This window comes from Oncorhynchus gorbuscha, linkage group LG16 (assembly GCF_021184085.1).
Source record: "Oncorhynchus gorbuscha isolate QuinsamMale2020 ecotype Even-year linkage group LG16, OgorEven_v1.0, whole genome shotgun sequence".
Lineage (NCBI taxonomy): Eukaryota > Metazoa > Chordata > Actinopteri > Salmoniformes > Salmonidae > Oncorhynchus > Oncorhynchus gorbuscha.
In genome coordinates this window covers 41,332,915-41,352,083 of record NC_060188.1, presented here as the reverse complement: position 1 = coordinate 41,352,083, position 19,169 = coordinate 41,332,915, and the positions used below count along the sequence as shown (strand labels likewise).

Below are 19,169 nucleotides of genomic sequence, written 5' to 3'. Positions count from 1 at the left end.
TATTCGGCGTTTCCTTTTGAGTAACGGGTAGAACTATGCACGTGGGCTAGGCAACCTTACTGTCTGTGTAGAGCACAAGACAGACGGACAGGGAGAGAGTGAGAATGAGGATCGAGGGGCGACAGAAACCTTACTGAATACCGATGCATATAGTCTATGACGTCTTCCATAACTCATTCATACACTATATTAAGTATGCATAACTCAACACATAAACCCTGTTCCATTTCAGACAAGACGAATAATACCCTTGGTTTAATCAGGCGGTTTTTGCAGATGCACAGCATGGGTCAGAGATACCGTAGTCTGGTAAATACAATTCAGTGTTAGTATTACATTGAGGAGTTATGATTTGTGCATGAAGGACGAGTAGTCTAGATGTCATCGTAGTCTGTTGTAAACGTAATAAAGCAAACACATGATATCAGTGTGTATTATGCGTTGATAAGGGCAACAAACCGACTACATCAATTGTGAGTTATTACATGTCCCATCATGATTAAAATGTCTTCTGGTTTGTAGTTTAATTTGAAATACACAGATGACTACAAAAATATACGCTTGATTTCATCAGGCGGTTTTTGCAGATGCACAGCACAGCTCTGCTTTTCCAGCACTGTCTGTGTTCAGTCGTGGAGTGCAGGCAATAGCAGCATAATATTTGGCTGTAAACACAGGCGGTCCTGTTGTCTCGATGCGAATCCTGGACTTTCAGGGTACAGCGAGTGAGTGATTCAAGGTGATTTCGGTGTGGCTCGTCTCATCAAATCTATCGGGTGAGGGAACGATGGGAGGAATGTAACCTATTCAATTTTGGGAAGAATGTAACCTATTCATGTATGAATGTGTTATTTATTATATGCCTTGAGTGTCTTCATTGATAGGCTATGTGATAAACATGTAATAATCGATTGGAGATATTCGTTTTGGTCATAGAGGAATGTCGTGCCAGTTGATATAGCCTATCCATTCAATAAATATAAAACGCAGTTTATATAGGAAAACATCAAACATCAGTCAGAGAGAAAGAGGGGCAAAAAAAACGAGTGAGCCAGTTGAAAATGTAAGAGGATTTAATTTTGCAGCCACTGAAAAGAGATTAAGTCGACAGCAGTGAAGTTAAATTGTACTGCATATAAAAAAAATGGGCGGATTGGTCTTTAGATGAGAGAGTGGTACCACCTTCCATTCTAAAATAAAATTGCCCTGGCATGAAGTCACAGCCTATTTCACATCCGGTTTACCCAGGGACATATCACTATTGTCCTGGTAAAGTAAAGCTTTATTTGGCTGCAATATCAGTATTTACAGTCGATTTTGTAGTTAGATTACCAATTTGTTGGGGACTGAGAAGAGTTTAACCCCCCCACACCAATGAATAGTGCGCGAGACCTGCGCATACTCAGCATCGTCAGCAGCCGTTTCTCCAGCCTCAAGCTCAAATTCGGCAGTAGATCTGAGATCTTTGAGGATTTTTCTCATTGAATCCGTGTAAAAAAGATGTACATAAAAGTTTGAGGACACGACAGCCTCGAATATCTCTGGTATATCGCTGTAAGTGAATTAATCGTTTTTCATTGTGCTTGTCTTTATCAGTGCAGAAGGAGGTCGGGGGATTTTGACTTGCGTTTAGAACTGCAGTGAGTGGTGTTCAGCCTAACAGAGGCAGAATGGTAGAGGAGTTGCAACGATCGGGGAGTGGAGGACGTGGAGTTTGCTATTGAAAATTAAGACTATTTAAAAGGGCATCTGCTGTGGTATGATATTTTATGTTTTTGTCGAGGTTGTTTCAGCACTGGACCGAGCACCGAATATAGAATCATACAGTTGCTTAATAGGCTACTCACCACGCACGAATTGAATTAGACTCCTGGTCATGTTTAAGATGAGCCTTGAGAAATGCCAGTTGCATGCTAAATATCTCCCTGAACTCAATTTATTTATACTGCGGATGCATTTCAACGGAATGATTTAGAAAGTGTGGTTGTATGGGATTTTTACGCTAAACTCCATTATCCCTGCTTTATCAAATCATTGTCATACTAACGGAATTTTAACAGAACATTGCACGTCCTTTGCACAGCTTCGTTCTCAGCATATTCAAGTGCACCTTGGAGGAATTGAAGCGAGTAACAGGCGCAGTTTTTCTACGTATGTTTTATTGACAGGTTATTGTAGTCGTTTGTGGGATAATGGTGTAGCTATTGATTACAGCGTATTTTTCGTGGGTAATTCATTGCTGCTGTTGGAAACGTTGTTCTGTATTTTTTTCTGGGTTCAGTTAAACGGGCATCTGGCAAACAATTGTCTTTGTATAACGCAATAACGTAGCATACCTCTTAACATCATCTGAAACTGGGGTTGACATGACGATGTTGGATAAGGTGAAAATGGGTGAATATAAGAGGATTTGGTTAAATATTGCGGTACGGCCGCGTTTCAATTGCAGGCTATGAGTAAGCTATACTACTAGTGTCAGGATAACACACGACAAAACAAGACTGTGTAACCGGTAACGTGTTTGATTATTTTCGCAATTATTTATCGCAATATGCGTGCGTAATGTGTGTCGTCGGATCATGCGAAATATATTCTTCGTAATGGAACGTAAGTCCTGTTTGAAGCAACGGATACTTCGCCTCCAATGTATCAAATTCATTCAGACGCGCTCTCACTGTGTTTCTTTTTAGGCAGTTATATGAAGTATAATAAATAGTGGGACTGAATCATGACATATGAGCAGATGCGGTTCAGGTTGGCTAACTTGTGAAACATATAGTGCTTTGAGGTTCGACCCATCACCATATCTTAATGTAATTCGTTTTTTTTTTGTTGCGTGTTTGCAAAAGTTGGGCACTAATATAAACCAAAAGATACAACGTAGTGATTGGGAATGGCTGGTCTTAGTAGAACGTTGCCTGCCTCTTATTCTCCTTGATCGTCTTGGTTTGAGGATCCCTCAACTCCTCAATTGTGTCTTCTTTGATTGTCTTTTGAGCCATTCCTGTCAATGGTAGCCTACTGTTGTATTTTATAACGTGTTGTTTTCTTCCTCCTTCAGTGACCAACCATTCTCCAACCATGGGTGGACGGACAGGAACGGTCATACTATGTGTGTGGGCCTGTTTGCTGATGGCCAATGTGCTTTGTGGGAAAAGGTAAGGTGGGCGACCACACCGACAAAACATTAGCTGAGCTAGATTTGACCCAGGACGGAGAATCAGTGTTTTGTTCTATGGTCTAGGTACAATACAAATTGTATTCGTCTCTCAAGTCCCCAACAGAGCGGAATTAGAATTGATTTTGTGATGTGCCGTCGTGTCACGTTGGAGAACATCCCTCACTGACAGTCTGCGAGAAAACAATGTAATGATCAAGTTTCGCCAGCTGACCATATTCGTCCTTTGCGCCTAAGTCACTAGGATGGCAGTAATTAGGCCATCACTTCACGACTCCACACTGTAATTGCAATGAGGTAATACGAGGTGAACATGAGCTGGGGCTGATTTGCCCAAAATAGCAATTACTGTGTTAAAGTTTCCATTGGCTCAGCAGCCACATGGGACAACACTGAATATTTAACCAACGTAGAGAAGTGCATGTCTCAGATGTTCTGTCGCTCATTCAAATGATGTCTGTGTTTCAAGTGGCATACTTTAGCTAGAGGGTAGTCCAATATAGAAAGTCACACTTGGGAATACAGATGGGGGTCTGTGCCCTGACCACACCACTCAGTACCACAGTGTGATGGGATGAGAGATGACAGCAATATGTGGTTCTGAAATGTGATTGTCACACTATTAGTCCTGCCATTGAAATGCCAGACATTTGTGTGAGCACCTCAATACTAATCCAGTCCTAGGATAAACTTTGAAGAAGTTTGACGCTGAACCAAAATCATGCAAATGCCAAGGATTCACTATTTGCAAATGAAGCCGTATATGCCTAGATAAGCATAAAGATGCTCAACTCTTAAATGAGTAATGTTGGGTCTTGCTATTCTGCAAGCCTAAATTATTGGGTTGAACTGTCAGAGCCATTCACTGAAGTTGACTTAAATGGTTATTTATTGAGATATTTTGGTCTTTTGCGTCCTGGTTACTGCCGTATGTGCAGTTAGAGGAAACACCACCGTTTATATGCTCAAGAACATGTTTGTAGCTGGAATATGTAGTCGAACATTGCATGCATATCTCATCAGTCTAATGAAATTGCCATTTTAAGGATTTATTTTCTGTGAGCTGTGACATTCTCCCCAGTAATCAACCGTGAGTTGAATGTATTTTAACTGCCCTACTTCAAGGATGGCCCATTTAGCCAATAAACACCTCCCCTGATTACTCTACCTTACAACTGTCCCCATAAACTGCAGTGTAATTATTAGCTAGCAATTCACTGTATTTACCTCTAGAAGTCAGACACAATTCTTGGGAGGGTTTTTAAACAGGTGCAGTAATCAGTTGTGCGCACATTTGTGTTGTGGATGGAGAGAAGGACCTTATAACGGGGTAACTATAGTGTTTTGAAGAAGGTCTAGAGAGAGAGCTCCTGAGTTTGTGGACAGGCAGGCAAGCAGGGGCTGCAGCAGTGAGTAGTACTGTTGCTGTTCAGATCACCTGTAGATGGGGATGGTGTACAATGTTTTATGAGGAAGTGGCCCCAGTCAGCTCATAAACATCCAGTCCATTGCTCTCTGATTATCTGCACCCCTCCCTCTGCCGTTCCCCTCCTTAACCCCCCCCCCCCCCCCCATTTCCAAATATACCCTATGTCAAGTGCATTTTAATTATTGCTCACTTGAAAGCACTCTGGGGCATCCTTGCGCATTTGCTGTTGTGTTTTATTTTTGTAAGGAGGATATAATGAACGTATCTGTTGGAATGTACTGTATCTCTGTGGTAAATCGAAAACCTTCGGCATGTTGTGTCTACTCAGTCTATCATCTTTGAGCTAAGGCAAGGAAGGATTTGCCATATCTTCAAGATTTACCCAAAAAGTTGACCGTGGAATTGCAATCAGTAAGAATTTTTGACGCCCAATGTGTGTCATATTCCGTAATTTATCAAAGTTCTTAATATTATTTAGATTCCATAAAAGTCATTTTTAGCAGGAAGTGGCATAGGTTAAGTAATCCCTCTCACCCCACCCCCCTAAGTTTTAGATGCACTATTGTTAAGTGACTGTCCCACTGGATGTCATAAGGTGAATGCAAATCACCTAAATGACTTAAATGTAAATGTAAATGAACAAATCACCTATGTGGTAATGAATGGTGTGCTGATGTCATTTTAACTATATTATTTCTGCATTGAGTAGAATGTCCTTATTGAGAAGAATCACATTTAAAGCCGTGTGATAAGCCTCTCCCCTCTCCCCCTCCCCCTCCTCATTCACTCTCTCTATCTCTCTCCCTCATTTGTGGCTGCCTGCATGCACATCCTCTCAGCTGTTCTGTTGACTCCTCTTGCTACTCGTTACTTCAGATTCCCCACCTTCCCATCCAACGGTCCATGCTAACTAATCTTTGTTGACCTTCCCTTCTCCTTGGAGCTGTGTTCTGAGCAGAGTTTGTTTCCAAACACTGGGGACAGTTTATTTAGCATGCAATCAAACCAGTGTGGTCTGCGATTGGTCTGAAAAAAAAAGGAAGATGATTGCTTAGAGGCAAACGATTATTTATGATTAAGGCTTTCCTGTGATTATTTTGAGGGAGAGAAGAAATCTCTCCCACCCCTTCCAATGCTGACCATTTCTCTCTCCATCCACACCTCCTGTTGATAAAATACAAATTTACACAGCATGATTAAATCTGTATTGCTACTGATTACTGTGTTGAAATAGTAATGAGTGGTGATGTTAACTGCGTTCGCACGTTTACTGATTGTGAGTATTCTGAGTTTGCCTTAAGCATTTAGTTTCATGTTGCTCAAAGAGCATACTCAATTATTAGTCCTTTGCTGTTAATAGGCCACATTACGGTGTAATGCATTATGAGTTCTGCATGTGTACAATGTCATGCCCTGTGGATCAAATAAACATATTTCTCACATTCACATGGCTTTATAAAAATTCTGTTTCCTCCGAGGAAGTAGATTTTAGAGGATCAAGAGAAGTTGCTCAGCTGGGATTCAGCTCCAACCCTCCTGCATCAATTTACTGTATTCACTGTCCAAAATGACTCTTCCTTTTTGTCAGCTCTGGACAGAATGGCCAGACGGATGAGCAGAAAGACAACACCACAGTGTTCACCCGGATCCTAGACCGTCTCCTGGATGGCTATGACAATCGTCTCAGACCAGGGTTGGGAGGTACAGTACTGTACAATGGTTTCTCACCAACTCATAACATTCTCAAGTTAGAGCTGGTAGGAGATAAAAGGGTGATGATGAGCTACTTGGATGTATTCAATAACGTGGTTATTGCATGCGGTAAATTACCTTTACAGCTGCTGATTCTCGGGATTCCTTTGTTGTCTTATTTTGGAATTGTTGGCACGAGATTGCACCACCCTGAAGGTTTACTAATGGTCCTTTGCCAATACCATTAATTGGATGATAGCACTCCAGAACACATACAAAAAGGACGGCTGGAGTCCTTTGTCCTGCTTGATGAAAAGTAAATCAGCATTTCATTCGCTTATCGTCACATCCTCATGTCTTTCTTTCTTCTTCTGCCTTTGCAGTCATATCAGTGGAATCTACAGGAGGGCGATTTACTGCTCGCTCCTTCCTTAGCAGCATGATATCAAGAGCAAGTATCTTTTTAACATGAAAATAAAGCTCCTTGGTGAATAACTCAACTAATTATTTTGAGAAATAGTGTATGGTGTAGATATTCTCATTGGGACCTCGGGTAGTTTTGGCACTTTTCATGGGATGTGCACTGTGCCAGACAGTTCTTGCGTATTCTGCTCTATAGTCGACTCAACTTGACAGAGTAATGGAGAGACATCTAGACCTACTGGAACGTGAAGGGTATTCTTATGGAATTGATTGTGTGGAGGCAAACAGGCAAGGGAATATTACATTTTCAGTGGCAAATGGAGAGAAATTAAACATTATGATGGACACCATTCCTGATGTAAATCATGTTTCCATTTTCCACTTCAAAACATAATGCTGTACAGATGAAGGTACTCAACATACGTCAGACCAGGTGAAATTTGATCTCAGCCAAGAGATTTGAAAATTCATGAAGAGATTGCATCAGTCCCCAGGTAATGGTCCTGACACTGACATGGAGAACAGCAGAAATGGTTATTGACCTCAAAATCAGGATTGTAAAAGGTGTCATTTTGGAAGGGGGCTCTGTGAAAATTAGGGATTGATACGATCAAAGGGCAATGCTCCCCAGGATTACGTGCTAGTTAGAGCTAATGAGGAGCCCTGATCGACACTCACTCTCCTAATTTCTTGGTTCAACAGAGCGTGTAACTGAAGTCAAGACTGACATTTTCGTGACGAGTATTGGGCCCGTCTCGGACCATGACATGGTATGCCCGTCTTTCCTCTCTGTTATTCCCCTCTCTGAAATGTCACCAGTTCTGTGTCCATGTTCTCCCCTTAACCTATTTTGATGTGGTTTCAAAGGTAAAAATGTTTATACATTTGGCATCAGCCCCATTAGTATTCGACATAAATGAAATGTCACGAGCGAGGAAATGTTACGAGACCAATTGGCTCATTCATTTCCGCGATAAATACAACTTCTAGTCTTGAATGGAATTATATTTGTATGTCCATTTTTAGTGCATGGCATATGACCCAAGCGGAGAGGGCTTGGTATTGATGTGGGTGTAATGACTTTGGATCTTGTGTAGCCTTTGTCTTTAGATTTGGCCATGATGTAGAGTGCATTGGCAGGTGCTTGGGACTAGATTGTAAAGTCCCAGTCCCTGTCCCAAATAGAACCCCTACTTAGTGCACTATTTTTTGACACATTTTCATGGATCCCTATTGGTCCTGGTCAAAATAAGTGCACTTCATAAGGAATAGGGTGCCATTTGGGATTCAACCACAGAGAACAGATACTATGGTTATGGCTAGAGACATTACCTTTCCCATGGCAATCATGACGGGAGAATGTGATTTGATATAATCCCACTCAGAGATATAAACTGACAGTGAAATGATTCAGACTTGTCTTTGCAAAATTACCCTTCAGAATGTTCTATCTGTCCTCCTACCTGCTTCCAGACACAATTTCATTGACCAAAAGTGGGCGTACCTACCATTTGAAAATCATGTGGGATATTGAAGAGATATTCTCGATAGAATGGCAATAGCGGTGGTGAGATTGATTTGTTCATAATTGCTCTGTTGAGATGCCTTCTTTAACCACCGTGGATGAATCAGCGTAAAACAATTACTAATCTGACTCTGCGTAATGTACACAGAAATAACAGGTCCCGGGAACATACAGTATGTGAAACACTGTCTCTTTCTCTCTCTCTCTCTCTCTCTCTCTCTCTCTCTCTCTCTCTCTCTCTCTCTCTCTCTCTCTCTCTCTCTCTCTGCCTCTGATATCGTCTCACAATCTTGATGAAGGTTTGCCATTGGTGCACTTGAACCATGTGTATTTGACATATTGTGATTTTATTACTGTACATGCTCTAACATATGGACCTGCACGTTTTTGCTGCTGCTCACCACATCACAGTAAGTCACGGAATGGGCTGGCCAAAAGGAACAGCTACAGTAGCTACCATTTCCCTTTCCAGTCCACTTCCATTACCTTGCAGCTCTGTTACCGCTCACAGTAATTAACTCACGGCCGGGGAAGAACAGAGAACCGGAACGCTGTAAATTCGCTGGCTAGCTAACTCCCGTCAGGCATTCTGGAATAATTAAAAGCTGCTCTTAGCCAATGGCGACTAGTGCATGTTTAAAGTGAGATATGGCGCCAGTGTTTTGTATTAGGTGTGCTAAAATCTAGAGCAATGTGCTTCTTCCTTCGTGTTTATTGACGACACATTCATGAGGACTAGCTGGAAGGGAGAGATGGAAGCCACTCCGCCAGTTAGATAGACCTGCCTTTGTTGAAGCCTCTACCTTGGCAAGACAAGACAGTCACCAGCAGGAATAACAGGCCATTTCTGCTACATGGAAGTGAGAGAAAGGAAGTAGTGATATAGTCTAATAACATGCCTGGCAGATATAGGACGACAACCTACCTTCTCCTGGGTCCTGACCTTGCCTTCTCTCTCGCAGGAATACACCATTGACGTGTTCTTTCGTCAAAGCTGGAAGGACGAGCGGCTAAAATTCAAAGGTCCAATGTCTGTTCTCCGTTTGAACAACCTAATGGCCAGTAAAATCTGGACCCCTGACACATTCTTTCACAATGGCAAGAAGTCTGTGGCCCACAACATGACGATGCCCAACAAACTCCTACGAATCACCGAGGAGGGAACTCTGCTCTACACTATGAGGTACGTGTTTTTTCGTTGCACTCGATTCAGGAAGAGGTATTTTTAAACACTGAAAATGGAAATCGTTACTGGGAAGCAGAACATGATTTTCTCTGAAGACAATAGTCGTAAAGTCTACCAGTCCCATGGTGATCGTGAAACCAGTACATTGTAAGGTTTCTTCCCTAGAAAATACTGTTGGTATCCAGCAAAATATGAATCCTTAAAGAGATGAATCCTTAAAGAGATATACTGCAGTGGGGAGCACTAAGATAAGGCCTTTAGTGAGTAGAGCGAGTAATGTAGAATATAGCGGTAGAGTGGAGGCCCACTGTGGGTTTTCATTGGAGCTGAAACATTATAAATAATGGTCCCAGACGTGAACTTTCAATGCTCACAAAACAGAGCTAATGTGAGGGTCACGGGGGGTGGCCGGCCATAAAACCTTCTTTAACGCAGATTCTGGACACAGTGTGAGTTCTAATTCATGGCGTGGCGATGTAGAGGTGACGAATGGATGACGGGTCATGGGTGGGTTGACGTTCCCCTTTTTTACTGTGTTGTCAGGAAAAGGCTGCAGGTTTGCAGCATTGTCCCTCACTGCCAGTTTCTCTTTCTCTCTCTCTCTGTCTGTCTCTCACTCTCATCTCTCCCTTTCTCTCTTTCTTTCTTTCTCTCTCTTTGGCTTTCCCTCTCGCTTTCTTTTTCTCTCTCTGTATCTTTCCCTCACTTCCTCCCTCCTTCCAGACTGACAGTAAGGGCAGAGTGTCCCATGCACCTGGAGGACTTCCCCATGGACGCCCATGCTTGTCCATTGAAGTTTGGCAGCTGTGAGTGTTTCCTCCCCCTCTCTCTCTCTCTCTCTCTCTCTCTCTCTCTCTCTCTCTCTCTCTCTCTCTCTCTCTCTCTCTCTCTCTCTCTCTCTCTCTCTCTCTCTCTCGTTCCCTTCTGACCGGAAACCCGCTTTTCGTACCTGATACGAGCTGACAGTGACGTTACAGCTGTCCTCAGGCAGGATCTGACCTCCCAGGCCCCGCTAGGCCTCGCTAGGCGCATGGCAGAGCAGAGACCTTTGTTTATCGGATGCAGTACTCCCTGTCATACCTTCAGCACATCGTGCCAAGTGCTCATGGCTGCCAGGTCTTCTGACCCCAAAACATCCTTGAAAAGTAGAGAAAGATAGAGAGAAAGAGCGAGAGAGAGCGAGAGAGAGAGAGAGCGAGAGAGAGAGGAGCCCGACAATGACGAGTCAGTCTGTTCAGAATAACACAGCATGAATAAAAGACCAACCCTCAACTTTAAACTGGCTCGCTAAATATTTCAGTAATGAGGCTCCTCTGCAGTACAAATCCTCTGCAGTGCTGAAGCAACCCTGTACTGTGGATTGCTTTGACGTGTCAGATGGTTTGCCAGGAGGGAGGACATCTGACTTGGCTGTTTAAAGGTTAGTCAGATTGAGACGTTGTTTGTTTCTCTTCCCCTCTCTCTTCTCCCTGCCAGATGCTTACACCAGAGCTGAGGTTGTGTACGTGTGGACGAGAGGGGCAGCCCAGTCTGTCGTGGTGGCTGAAGATGGCTCTCGGCTCAACCAGTATGATCTGATGGGGCAAAGTGTGGACTCTGGGGTTGTCCAGTCCAGCACAGGTTTGTTTCCCTTGTAAAATAATTCATACACTGAACCTCCCTCTCCTTTCTCTCCAAAGAGCTGCATAACATTCCCACTGCTCTCCATTTGTAGGTTTACTTCGAGAACATGTCCCAGATTTGTAATTTCCCTTGTGGGCATCACATCATTTCTCTTTTTTTTGGTTCATTGATGCTGCATGGCATAATTAGTGACAGTGTAAAATGGGTGACCCCTTTGCAGTGAGTTTAGCTGCAGGCAGAGAGGTAGTGCATAAGACCATAGAAATCTATGCTTAAGACAGCCTTTACTGTTTCTTTATTGGTCTGTGTTTGAAAGTCACAATACCCATCTCATTAAATTGTATATCCTAATTCTGAGGTACCATTGATTTATCCAAAAAATGTCATTCATTTTGCATGGCCATTTAATAAGTGCATATTGATTCCTTTGTTTATGTCTCTGTCAAACATAAAGAGGCAATTTATTACTACCTAATTAATTCCCATTGCTGTCAATCCATTGATGAATTGGGTTATGCCACATTACTGAGTTAGATGATAAATGAGGCCTATAACAATACTAATAAATCTCAATGGCAATAAAACACCATGCTTGTAACATGGCAATCCACTGCAAAGCCCAAAAACAGATTTCCTCTCTAGTATGTTATAACAGTCTTATTTCACATCTGAACATTATGGACCAGCAAAGCACCTACTGTAGATTGGATCTGATGTTTTCCATGTACATTTTTTTAAAGGGGGTGGTGTTGATTCAGATTCAGATCCAGAGTGTGTAATAGTCACATGTACAAGGGTTGCAGGTGTGATTGCAGGGTGCAGTGAAAGTCTCAGGCGCCAAGCTCCAGCATGTCACAGTCAAAACTGCAATCTCACTATTTCTTTATTGTGTATCAGGTCGGATTTGTAGGATTCACAGGAGCACAAGAGCTTGAACAAGTGGCCTTCCGACTGGAAATGACACACTAACTTCTCACGCATAATTCTCTGTTTTAACCTCTCTCCATCCCGCCCGACAACAGGAGAGTATGTTGTCATGACGACACACTTCCACCTGAAGAGGAAGATTGGTTATTTTGTCATCCAGACGTACCTGCCCTGCATCATGACAGTAATCCTATCCCAGGTGTCGTTCTGGCTCAACAGAGAGTCCGTCCCAGCCAGGACTGTGTTCGGTGAGTCCCTGCTACTTCATACCAAATGTAAACCAGTTGACATGCAATGTACACAGTCACCACACAGTGTTAACGAACCACAGCAGGCCTTCACACCAGAGGGAACAGTTTGAATTCAATTACTATAGTAGCAATGTTGATAGAGGTCTGGTGCCCATCAATTAATGAGCTTGTATCAAAGCGAAGGAAAAGTAACACTGACACTCACTCACATTGGTTGGTTTCCTAAAGTCAGTATTAAACCGGATTGGTTGAATCCTCTTATTACCGTCTGAGTTCTAAGCCTACTGTATGCTGGAGCACTGCACCAGCCAGAGGAGCATTAATTCTTGATTCAACATTGGCTGCAGTGGAATTTCAAGTTCTACGTTGGCTGAGTGTGGCTGTGAGCATGGATGTGTGTGTGTGTGTGTGTGTGTGTGTGTGTGTGTGTGTGTGTGTGTGTGTGTGTGTGTGTGTGTGTGTGTGTGTGTGTGTGTGTGTGTGTGTGTGTGTGTGTGTGTGTGTGTGTGTGTGTGTGTGTGTGTGTGTGTGTGTGTGTGTGTGTGTGTGTCTGAGCTCTTATGCAACAGCGTCCAAAGGGAAGGCTCTTGTTCGTCAGTCTGCAGCATGCTGCTCTCTAGCAGAACAGAGCGGCGGTTGGCTGGGCTGTCCTTGCTTTGCCTCTTCCTCTCTATGCGCATCGCCGATGTCCGTGTCTCCCTTGGCCGAGTATTTAAAGGAGCTTTCCAAGCTACATAAATAAAGTGTCTTTGTGAGTGTGATGCAGATGATTTTTCAACAGCAGCCCTAGCCTGTACTGTGTTTGCTGCAGGGTTCATGCGGAGCTGTTACGCAGCCTACCTGGTGCTGTTCATCATGTGGCAGAATGAGGAGTAGGGGAATGAAGTTGACCTAGATGCACAGCACTATCTGGAGCGTGTGGCTTCCTCATGTCATGTACCGTACTTCTGTCTCTGGGAGCAAAGAACTCATACACACTACACTTCGCTATACAGTACTCATTATTTCAGGCAGGAGATGGGCATGTTTCAAGAGATAGGCTTGGTCAATGGCATATGTCATTGATAATAAATAATGCATAATGAATGATGTGAGTGGCAGTTGGTTTGTTTTATTGTGACGTTAATCGCCAGGCTGTTGACAAAAAGTAAATTCATGTTTGTTTGTTGTCAGACGTTTATAACAAGCCTGTCTTCACAACACTTGCAACGTAAATTGTACAAGACATTAAGAAATAATTAGTGAAATGAGTAAGTAGTATTTGTCTCATCAAAACATATTTGCTAGCATATTAACTAACATAAAATGCTATGTGTATTGCCTCCTGGCTGATATCCGATGTCGGGGTTCCGTGTGAGTGAGCAAACACGGCGTATTGCAAATGCAAAGCCTCCCTTTTAGATAAATTGGCAATTTAAAAACGCAGCATAGGGTTATCTATTTGTCATTGTTGTGATTAAAGACGGCAGATCAATTCAGAGCCAGGATATTGTCGTGGAAAAAAACGATTTGCTATTTATTTATCTATCATCCCAATAAATAAAAAAAACCCATACAAATATGATAATGATTGTATGGCTCTGAAAGAAAAAATGGATTCATATGTTCCATTGTATTTCATTTTGGAGCGCAGTCCTCTTATTATTTGTCTGTGGCTTTCACAGACATCAACGGTGCTCGGGAAGATGAGCTCTTCTTCTTCCCTTCTCTTAATGTGAGCATCGCTATTGAACGTCTTCTGGGTTGGCGCGTGCCACTGGCACGGTACGACATGTGCAGATTCGTTTTTAGTTATTGATAAGGGCATGAATAAGCCAGTAGCCTTAAGGTTGACACAGTAGGCGTCTCTGATAGGGGAATGGAGAGGGAATGGAGTTAATGGAGAGGGCCCGGAGTTAAATATTAGTTTAATTTAAGATTTCATTTGATGTACTTGATTGATTGGTTCAGATTTTTTTCTCCATGATTTCCTTGTTACAGTGCTCTCTCTATCTAAGTCAGCAAAGTGTGACAGTCTCATTGCCCCACCTTGCCATTCATTACCTGAAATGTTGAATTTCATTTTTTTTTTTGCAGTGTACCTTTCCACACTATCACCCTTTATCTACAAAATGTTCCTCCCCGCTACCTGCCGTCTGTGTGCGAGGCAAACCTTGTTAAAATCAAGTGTCAGTTGCTTCGGCACACAGAGCTCAATTGAGCGGAAGTGTTCCCAACAATTGACTTATACCGCCATCACTCCACGCCACTCCACCAGAACTTTCCAGATGGTGTTCTCTGTTCATTAAGGGCCTTCGAACTCACCCGCCACACGCAGTCTATTAGTCCAACTTGTCAATACAGTCATTTAAGACGAGCGTCAAAAATCATGTTTTAATGAATCCCTCGCTGCAGTTATTTGAAGTTACAAACAAATAGAAATACCTAACCGTGTCACTCTCTATTCTATAAGCAAATGCTACCGTGCCTACCACATGACTTTGATTTCATTCCACACGTCATTTGGGATTATAACACTCGTGGTTAAAAAAAAAACAAATACGACGTGAAACAACATTAGAGCCAGTGCGATGTTTCCATGGCAACACAGCTTGCTGTCTATATGTATGTTAGTGGATCCTTCAGGATACTTTGGAGAAGAGTGTGGTGGGGAGGGAAGGAAGGAAGGAAGGAAGGAAGGAAGGAAGGAAGGGAGGGAGGGAGGGAGGGAGGGAGGGAGGGAGGGAGGGAGGCAGCTGCCCAAACATACTTCCATCCAACCACCAACCAACCCCTGTGAACCTTCTTAAGGCACGTCGAGATGCAGTTGTGAAAGGATGGCATGTAGGGGACCTCAACTTGTAATCACCCCCGGCAAATCTCCTAGCATGGAAACACAGCCAGTGATGAGCAGACTGAGCCGTGGGGTGGATCACGTGAAGTCAGCACTGCTGCGTTTCACACTACCTAGATGTTTCTACTGTAAACGCCCTATCTAGCCAGACGACGAACAGTCTGAGCCTTTGACGTCGCCAATTTATGACAGTAATAGAAGATGGAGCTGATTTGACACCCTAAAATAAAGGAAAGTGTCTGAGGACTGCTTCATTGTCAAGATTGTGAAAATAAATATTGATGGTAGTAAGGCCTTTCAAAGAAATTCCACCGCTGTCATTGTACTTTGGTATAGTAGAAATGGCAACATGGCTTGACCCTATACGCACCTCGGATTCAGAGGGGTTGGGTTAAATGCGGAAGACACATTTCAGTTGACTAGGTATCTCTTCCCTTTTCCCTTTATACCTATCTGCAAAATGTATTGTTGCCTCTAAAATGGAGTGGAGAGGTTTGAACATGCATGTTTTCGGGACATTTTAGTTTTTTATTATTATGATCTCTCTGTAACACTAGGGTCTCAGCATTGAATGTGTGTGAATAGGGTGTAGGAGTTGTGACGGACTGTGAATCATCAAAAACATCATGGGAACAACAGAGAACTGTTCATTCTGGTGACCAACAATGACATCCAGAGCTCGGAGGAGAAAGTGAATCGCTTCACTTAGTTGCTTTCATAGCTTTAAGATTGCATGAGTTCTGTCTGATTTGTGATTTAAAAATTTGATTAATGTAACAAGGAAAGGTCATTAAGTGGTAAATATATGTCAGAAGGCCCCACACCACCAGATATAATTATTTTCAAAAGACTTCACTCAAAAGACTGAGTGAAGTCGGTGACTGTACTTCGTGATTTGGCCTCGTTTTGAAGATTTCTCATAAAGAAATGCTTAAGCTAAACGAGAGATGTCTTGGCGGTGTGGTTTGATGTGGGTGTTAAGTTGGCATATCGTACCCTGGCAGGTTTGTCCCGCCTGTGTCACCGTCAACGTTCCCTCAGAAAAAAAATGTTGTCTCTGAACAAATGACAGTTCCGCTGAGCACAACCTTGAACGTTGTGAAAATTCTGTGCATCTTCCAGCACACATTTACTGTGAACACTGAGGCTGTACCCGTCTTAAGTTACAGTTTTAACAGTGGTCAAGTAGGCTACTGTGGCTATTTTATCATAATGTTGGCCTACCAGAGTGGCCTACCAACAAAAACAATGGAGAAAATGCATCCCATAACATTTGAACATGAAAATAGCTGTTCTACCACTCAGCGTACAGTAGCAGCCAATGTGTGGTGTTCAATGTAGGCCTACATTCCATGAGACTTTTGAAAACAATATGCAGGGCTTGACATTAACCTACCACCTGTCCTTCAGACAAGAAGGTGACTGAAAATGTTGTTGTGTTGTTTGATGCAAGAAACCACTTTACAAAATCAAATGCATTATTATTTCCATACCATTCTTACTGAGAATCAATTATGCTACAGTACTTAGCTTATTTAAGCCTGTCTGTAAATATAACACTGCCCCTTTAAGACAAAAATAAAAGGTCTTTACCTGACTCACTTTTCAAAGATGTCTAGAAATGTACACATTTTGTGCTCTTGTAGGAAGCAATCACTCCCCTATTGCTGACTACAAATGATCTATAACTGGGCTAATGTCTCACTAACTAGTAAAGGATTTGAAAAAAATTGCACACGTGGCTACATGTTAGTCTCGCTTTGGTCTCAAAAACAAGCGCATCTACTTATGACCGCTCATGCTTTAAACACAGTCCAGTTCAAAGTAATGGCACAGATCCATAAATGGAAATGGTCTATTTGCATATAAGCTTACTGCAGCTCTGGTTGTTTAGTCTGTGTAGAGTACGGGCTGAGTAGTGCGTGTCAATGCAATAAAATCCTCCTCCGATGCGTTCTGCCTACAACAAAATCTCTTGCATAGTTAGTTTTGTTTCGGTATGATGCATTGAAAGGGGCTAATATTGCCTTGATTCAATCGCAATTGCCACAGTAAAGGGAAATGTTAATAGTGTTAACAGGGAAAACTTTAGAACAGTGGTCACCAACCTTTTCTGAGTCAAGATCACTTTGAGTCAAAATGCTGAGTGAGCATTTGCTGAGTTAGCATACATTTAAATAATGAGCTTTTTTTATTTTACTGGGCTGATGGTGCCTGCATCTGATGGTCAGTCTCAGGGGAGGGAGAGCAGCAGACTGAGGGTCCACCTCTCAACATCCCTCCGCTCTCCCTTTCCTCCACTGACACGGACCAAAAAGGGACACCGTCTCTTCCAGCGGATGGCGAAACTCGAGTCGCACCAGATTATGTCAGCCTCATGCACAAATTCATGTTGTTACTCCTATGAACAGGGAAAGTGAAATATTCCTCGATATTAAAAAAGACCCAAGCCGCTAATAATATCAACAACACAAGCCTATAGATAAACTTCCCTAAACATTCATTACTGCTGCACTGCTTATTGTAGTGGAAATAGGAAGAATGTGCATTTTATGGCTTATAAAAGTGTTGACAGTGCTGAGTATGAATTTAAACATGAACTCAATCAGAAATACAGCAACGCTTCTCTGTGTCCGTTGACAGTCTCTCTCTAGTAATGGTTTTAAACATTTTGAAATCTCACAGTATCAATTTTGCTGTAGCTTTCTTTTATGCCTGCTATTTACTGCAGACATGGTCATCTGAGGCATCCGATCTGCCAGTGGTAGACCTATAGTGCACTTGATTTGCTCTCTAGGCCCATCGGGAAGGCTGAGTTTGTACCTTCAGACACATGAAATGGTTCAAAATGTCAACAGTTTGCCTGCCCGGCATGCAGGGCAGCTGAATCGGGCGCACCTACTGCCAACAGCTTGAGACCAATAAAAAATAATAGGGACACAAAAAGGCTTTATCATTTTTTTTAAACAGAAATGTTTGGCAATCGACTAGGAATGCCTTAGAGATCGACTACTTCCGGCTGGTGACCACTGCTCTAGAAAGTTGAGTGAAGTTCAATCTTGTGCTTCTCTCTGTGGTCTGACATTTATGCATAGCAGTCCAAGGGAGCTGCGCGGCGCACAGTTTAGAAAAAACATTGGTTACCGTAGCAACAACATAGCCACTTCCTCAAAATAATAATTTACTTAAAATAGTCCGAATTAATCTAAGATAAATCAAGAAATCTTGTTATTCATTTACAAGTTTTTTTTGCAGAGGTCTTAGTCGCTGTGAGCCAAGTTAGGCATGACTTACTATGCACTGAATGGACCTGTATGCGTGCTACACAGTGAGGCTGAAGTAGACATTCTAATCAACATTACCTTGCTTTTGTATGGAATCAACGCCATACAAAACATGGTGTCAGAATTCAGAACCAAATAGGTACTGTACATCCTTGACTAATCAGGGATAAACGCATAGTAGGACGGGACGTTCAAACTAGCTAACCAGCATCAAAACATTTGAATAACGACAACAATGACTTACCTGGTAATTTCAGTACGTGAGCCTATGGACATAAAGGGCGATACATACAACATCTGGACATTTGTTACAGCACAATGAGATAGCTACCGGTCTGGATGAAAAGGAAGCAGAAGTACGCATAGCAACTCTGCTAACCGTGATGGGAAAATAACGTAATCTCTTTACAGAGGCATCTTCATATGCCTGAAGCAGAGAGAACTGACTGTAAAAAAAATATAGAAGCACTACAGAAACACTTGGAGCCATCCAGGAACGTGATCTACGAGAGTTACATATTTAATGCTTGTCAACAAAGTCAATGTGAAACATCAGAGCAGTGCATTGCAAATCTGAGGAAGCTGGCAGACACGTGAGTTTGGCGTATTACGAGAGGAAGTAGTCCGTGACAGGCTTATCATAGGCACTAAAGATATAGCTGTGTGAGTGCACATGCTCAAAGAACCCATTGACATGCGTTGTTCAAGTGAACAAGCACAAATGCAAATCAGGAAAATTGAACCCAAGACTGTACATTATACCTCCCGGGAGCGACATTCAGAATCAAAACGGCAAACATATGGTTGTAAACAGACAG

The 19,169-nt window shown here is 42.5% G+C and overlaps 1 protein-coding gene across 3 annotated transcripts in view; it reads left to right on the top strand.

Annotated features, from left to right (window-relative positions):
• Nucleotides 1-609: 609 nt before the first annotated feature.
• Nucleotides 610-19,169, top strand: part of LOC123999954 (gamma-aminobutyric acid receptor subunit alpha-1-like) — a 41,019-nt gene continuing 22,459 nt past the window's right edge. Inside the window, exons 1-8 of one of the 3 annotated variants that reach the window (XM_046306006.1) lie at nt 610-776; nt 3,062-3,158; nt 6,196-6,308; nt 7,425-7,492; nt 9,210-9,430; nt 10,157-10,239; nt 10,910-11,053; nt 12,079-12,231. In XM_046306006.1, coding sequence (XP_046161962.1) covers nt 3,082-3,158; nt 6,196-6,308; nt 7,425-7,492; nt 9,210-9,430; nt 10,157-10,239; nt 10,910-11,053; nt 12,079-12,231 — 859 coding nt within the window. In that variant the 5' untranslated portion in view covers nt 610-776; nt 3,062-3,081. Of the gene's footprint in view, nt 777-1,223; nt 1,555-1,606; nt 1,758-3,061; nt 3,159-6,195; nt 6,309-7,424; nt 7,493-9,209; nt 9,431-10,156; nt 10,240-10,909; nt 11,054-12,078; nt 12,232-19,169 lie in introns of those variants that run through there. The other 2 variants (XM_046306005.1, XM_046306007.1) reach the window with 2 other exon arrangements.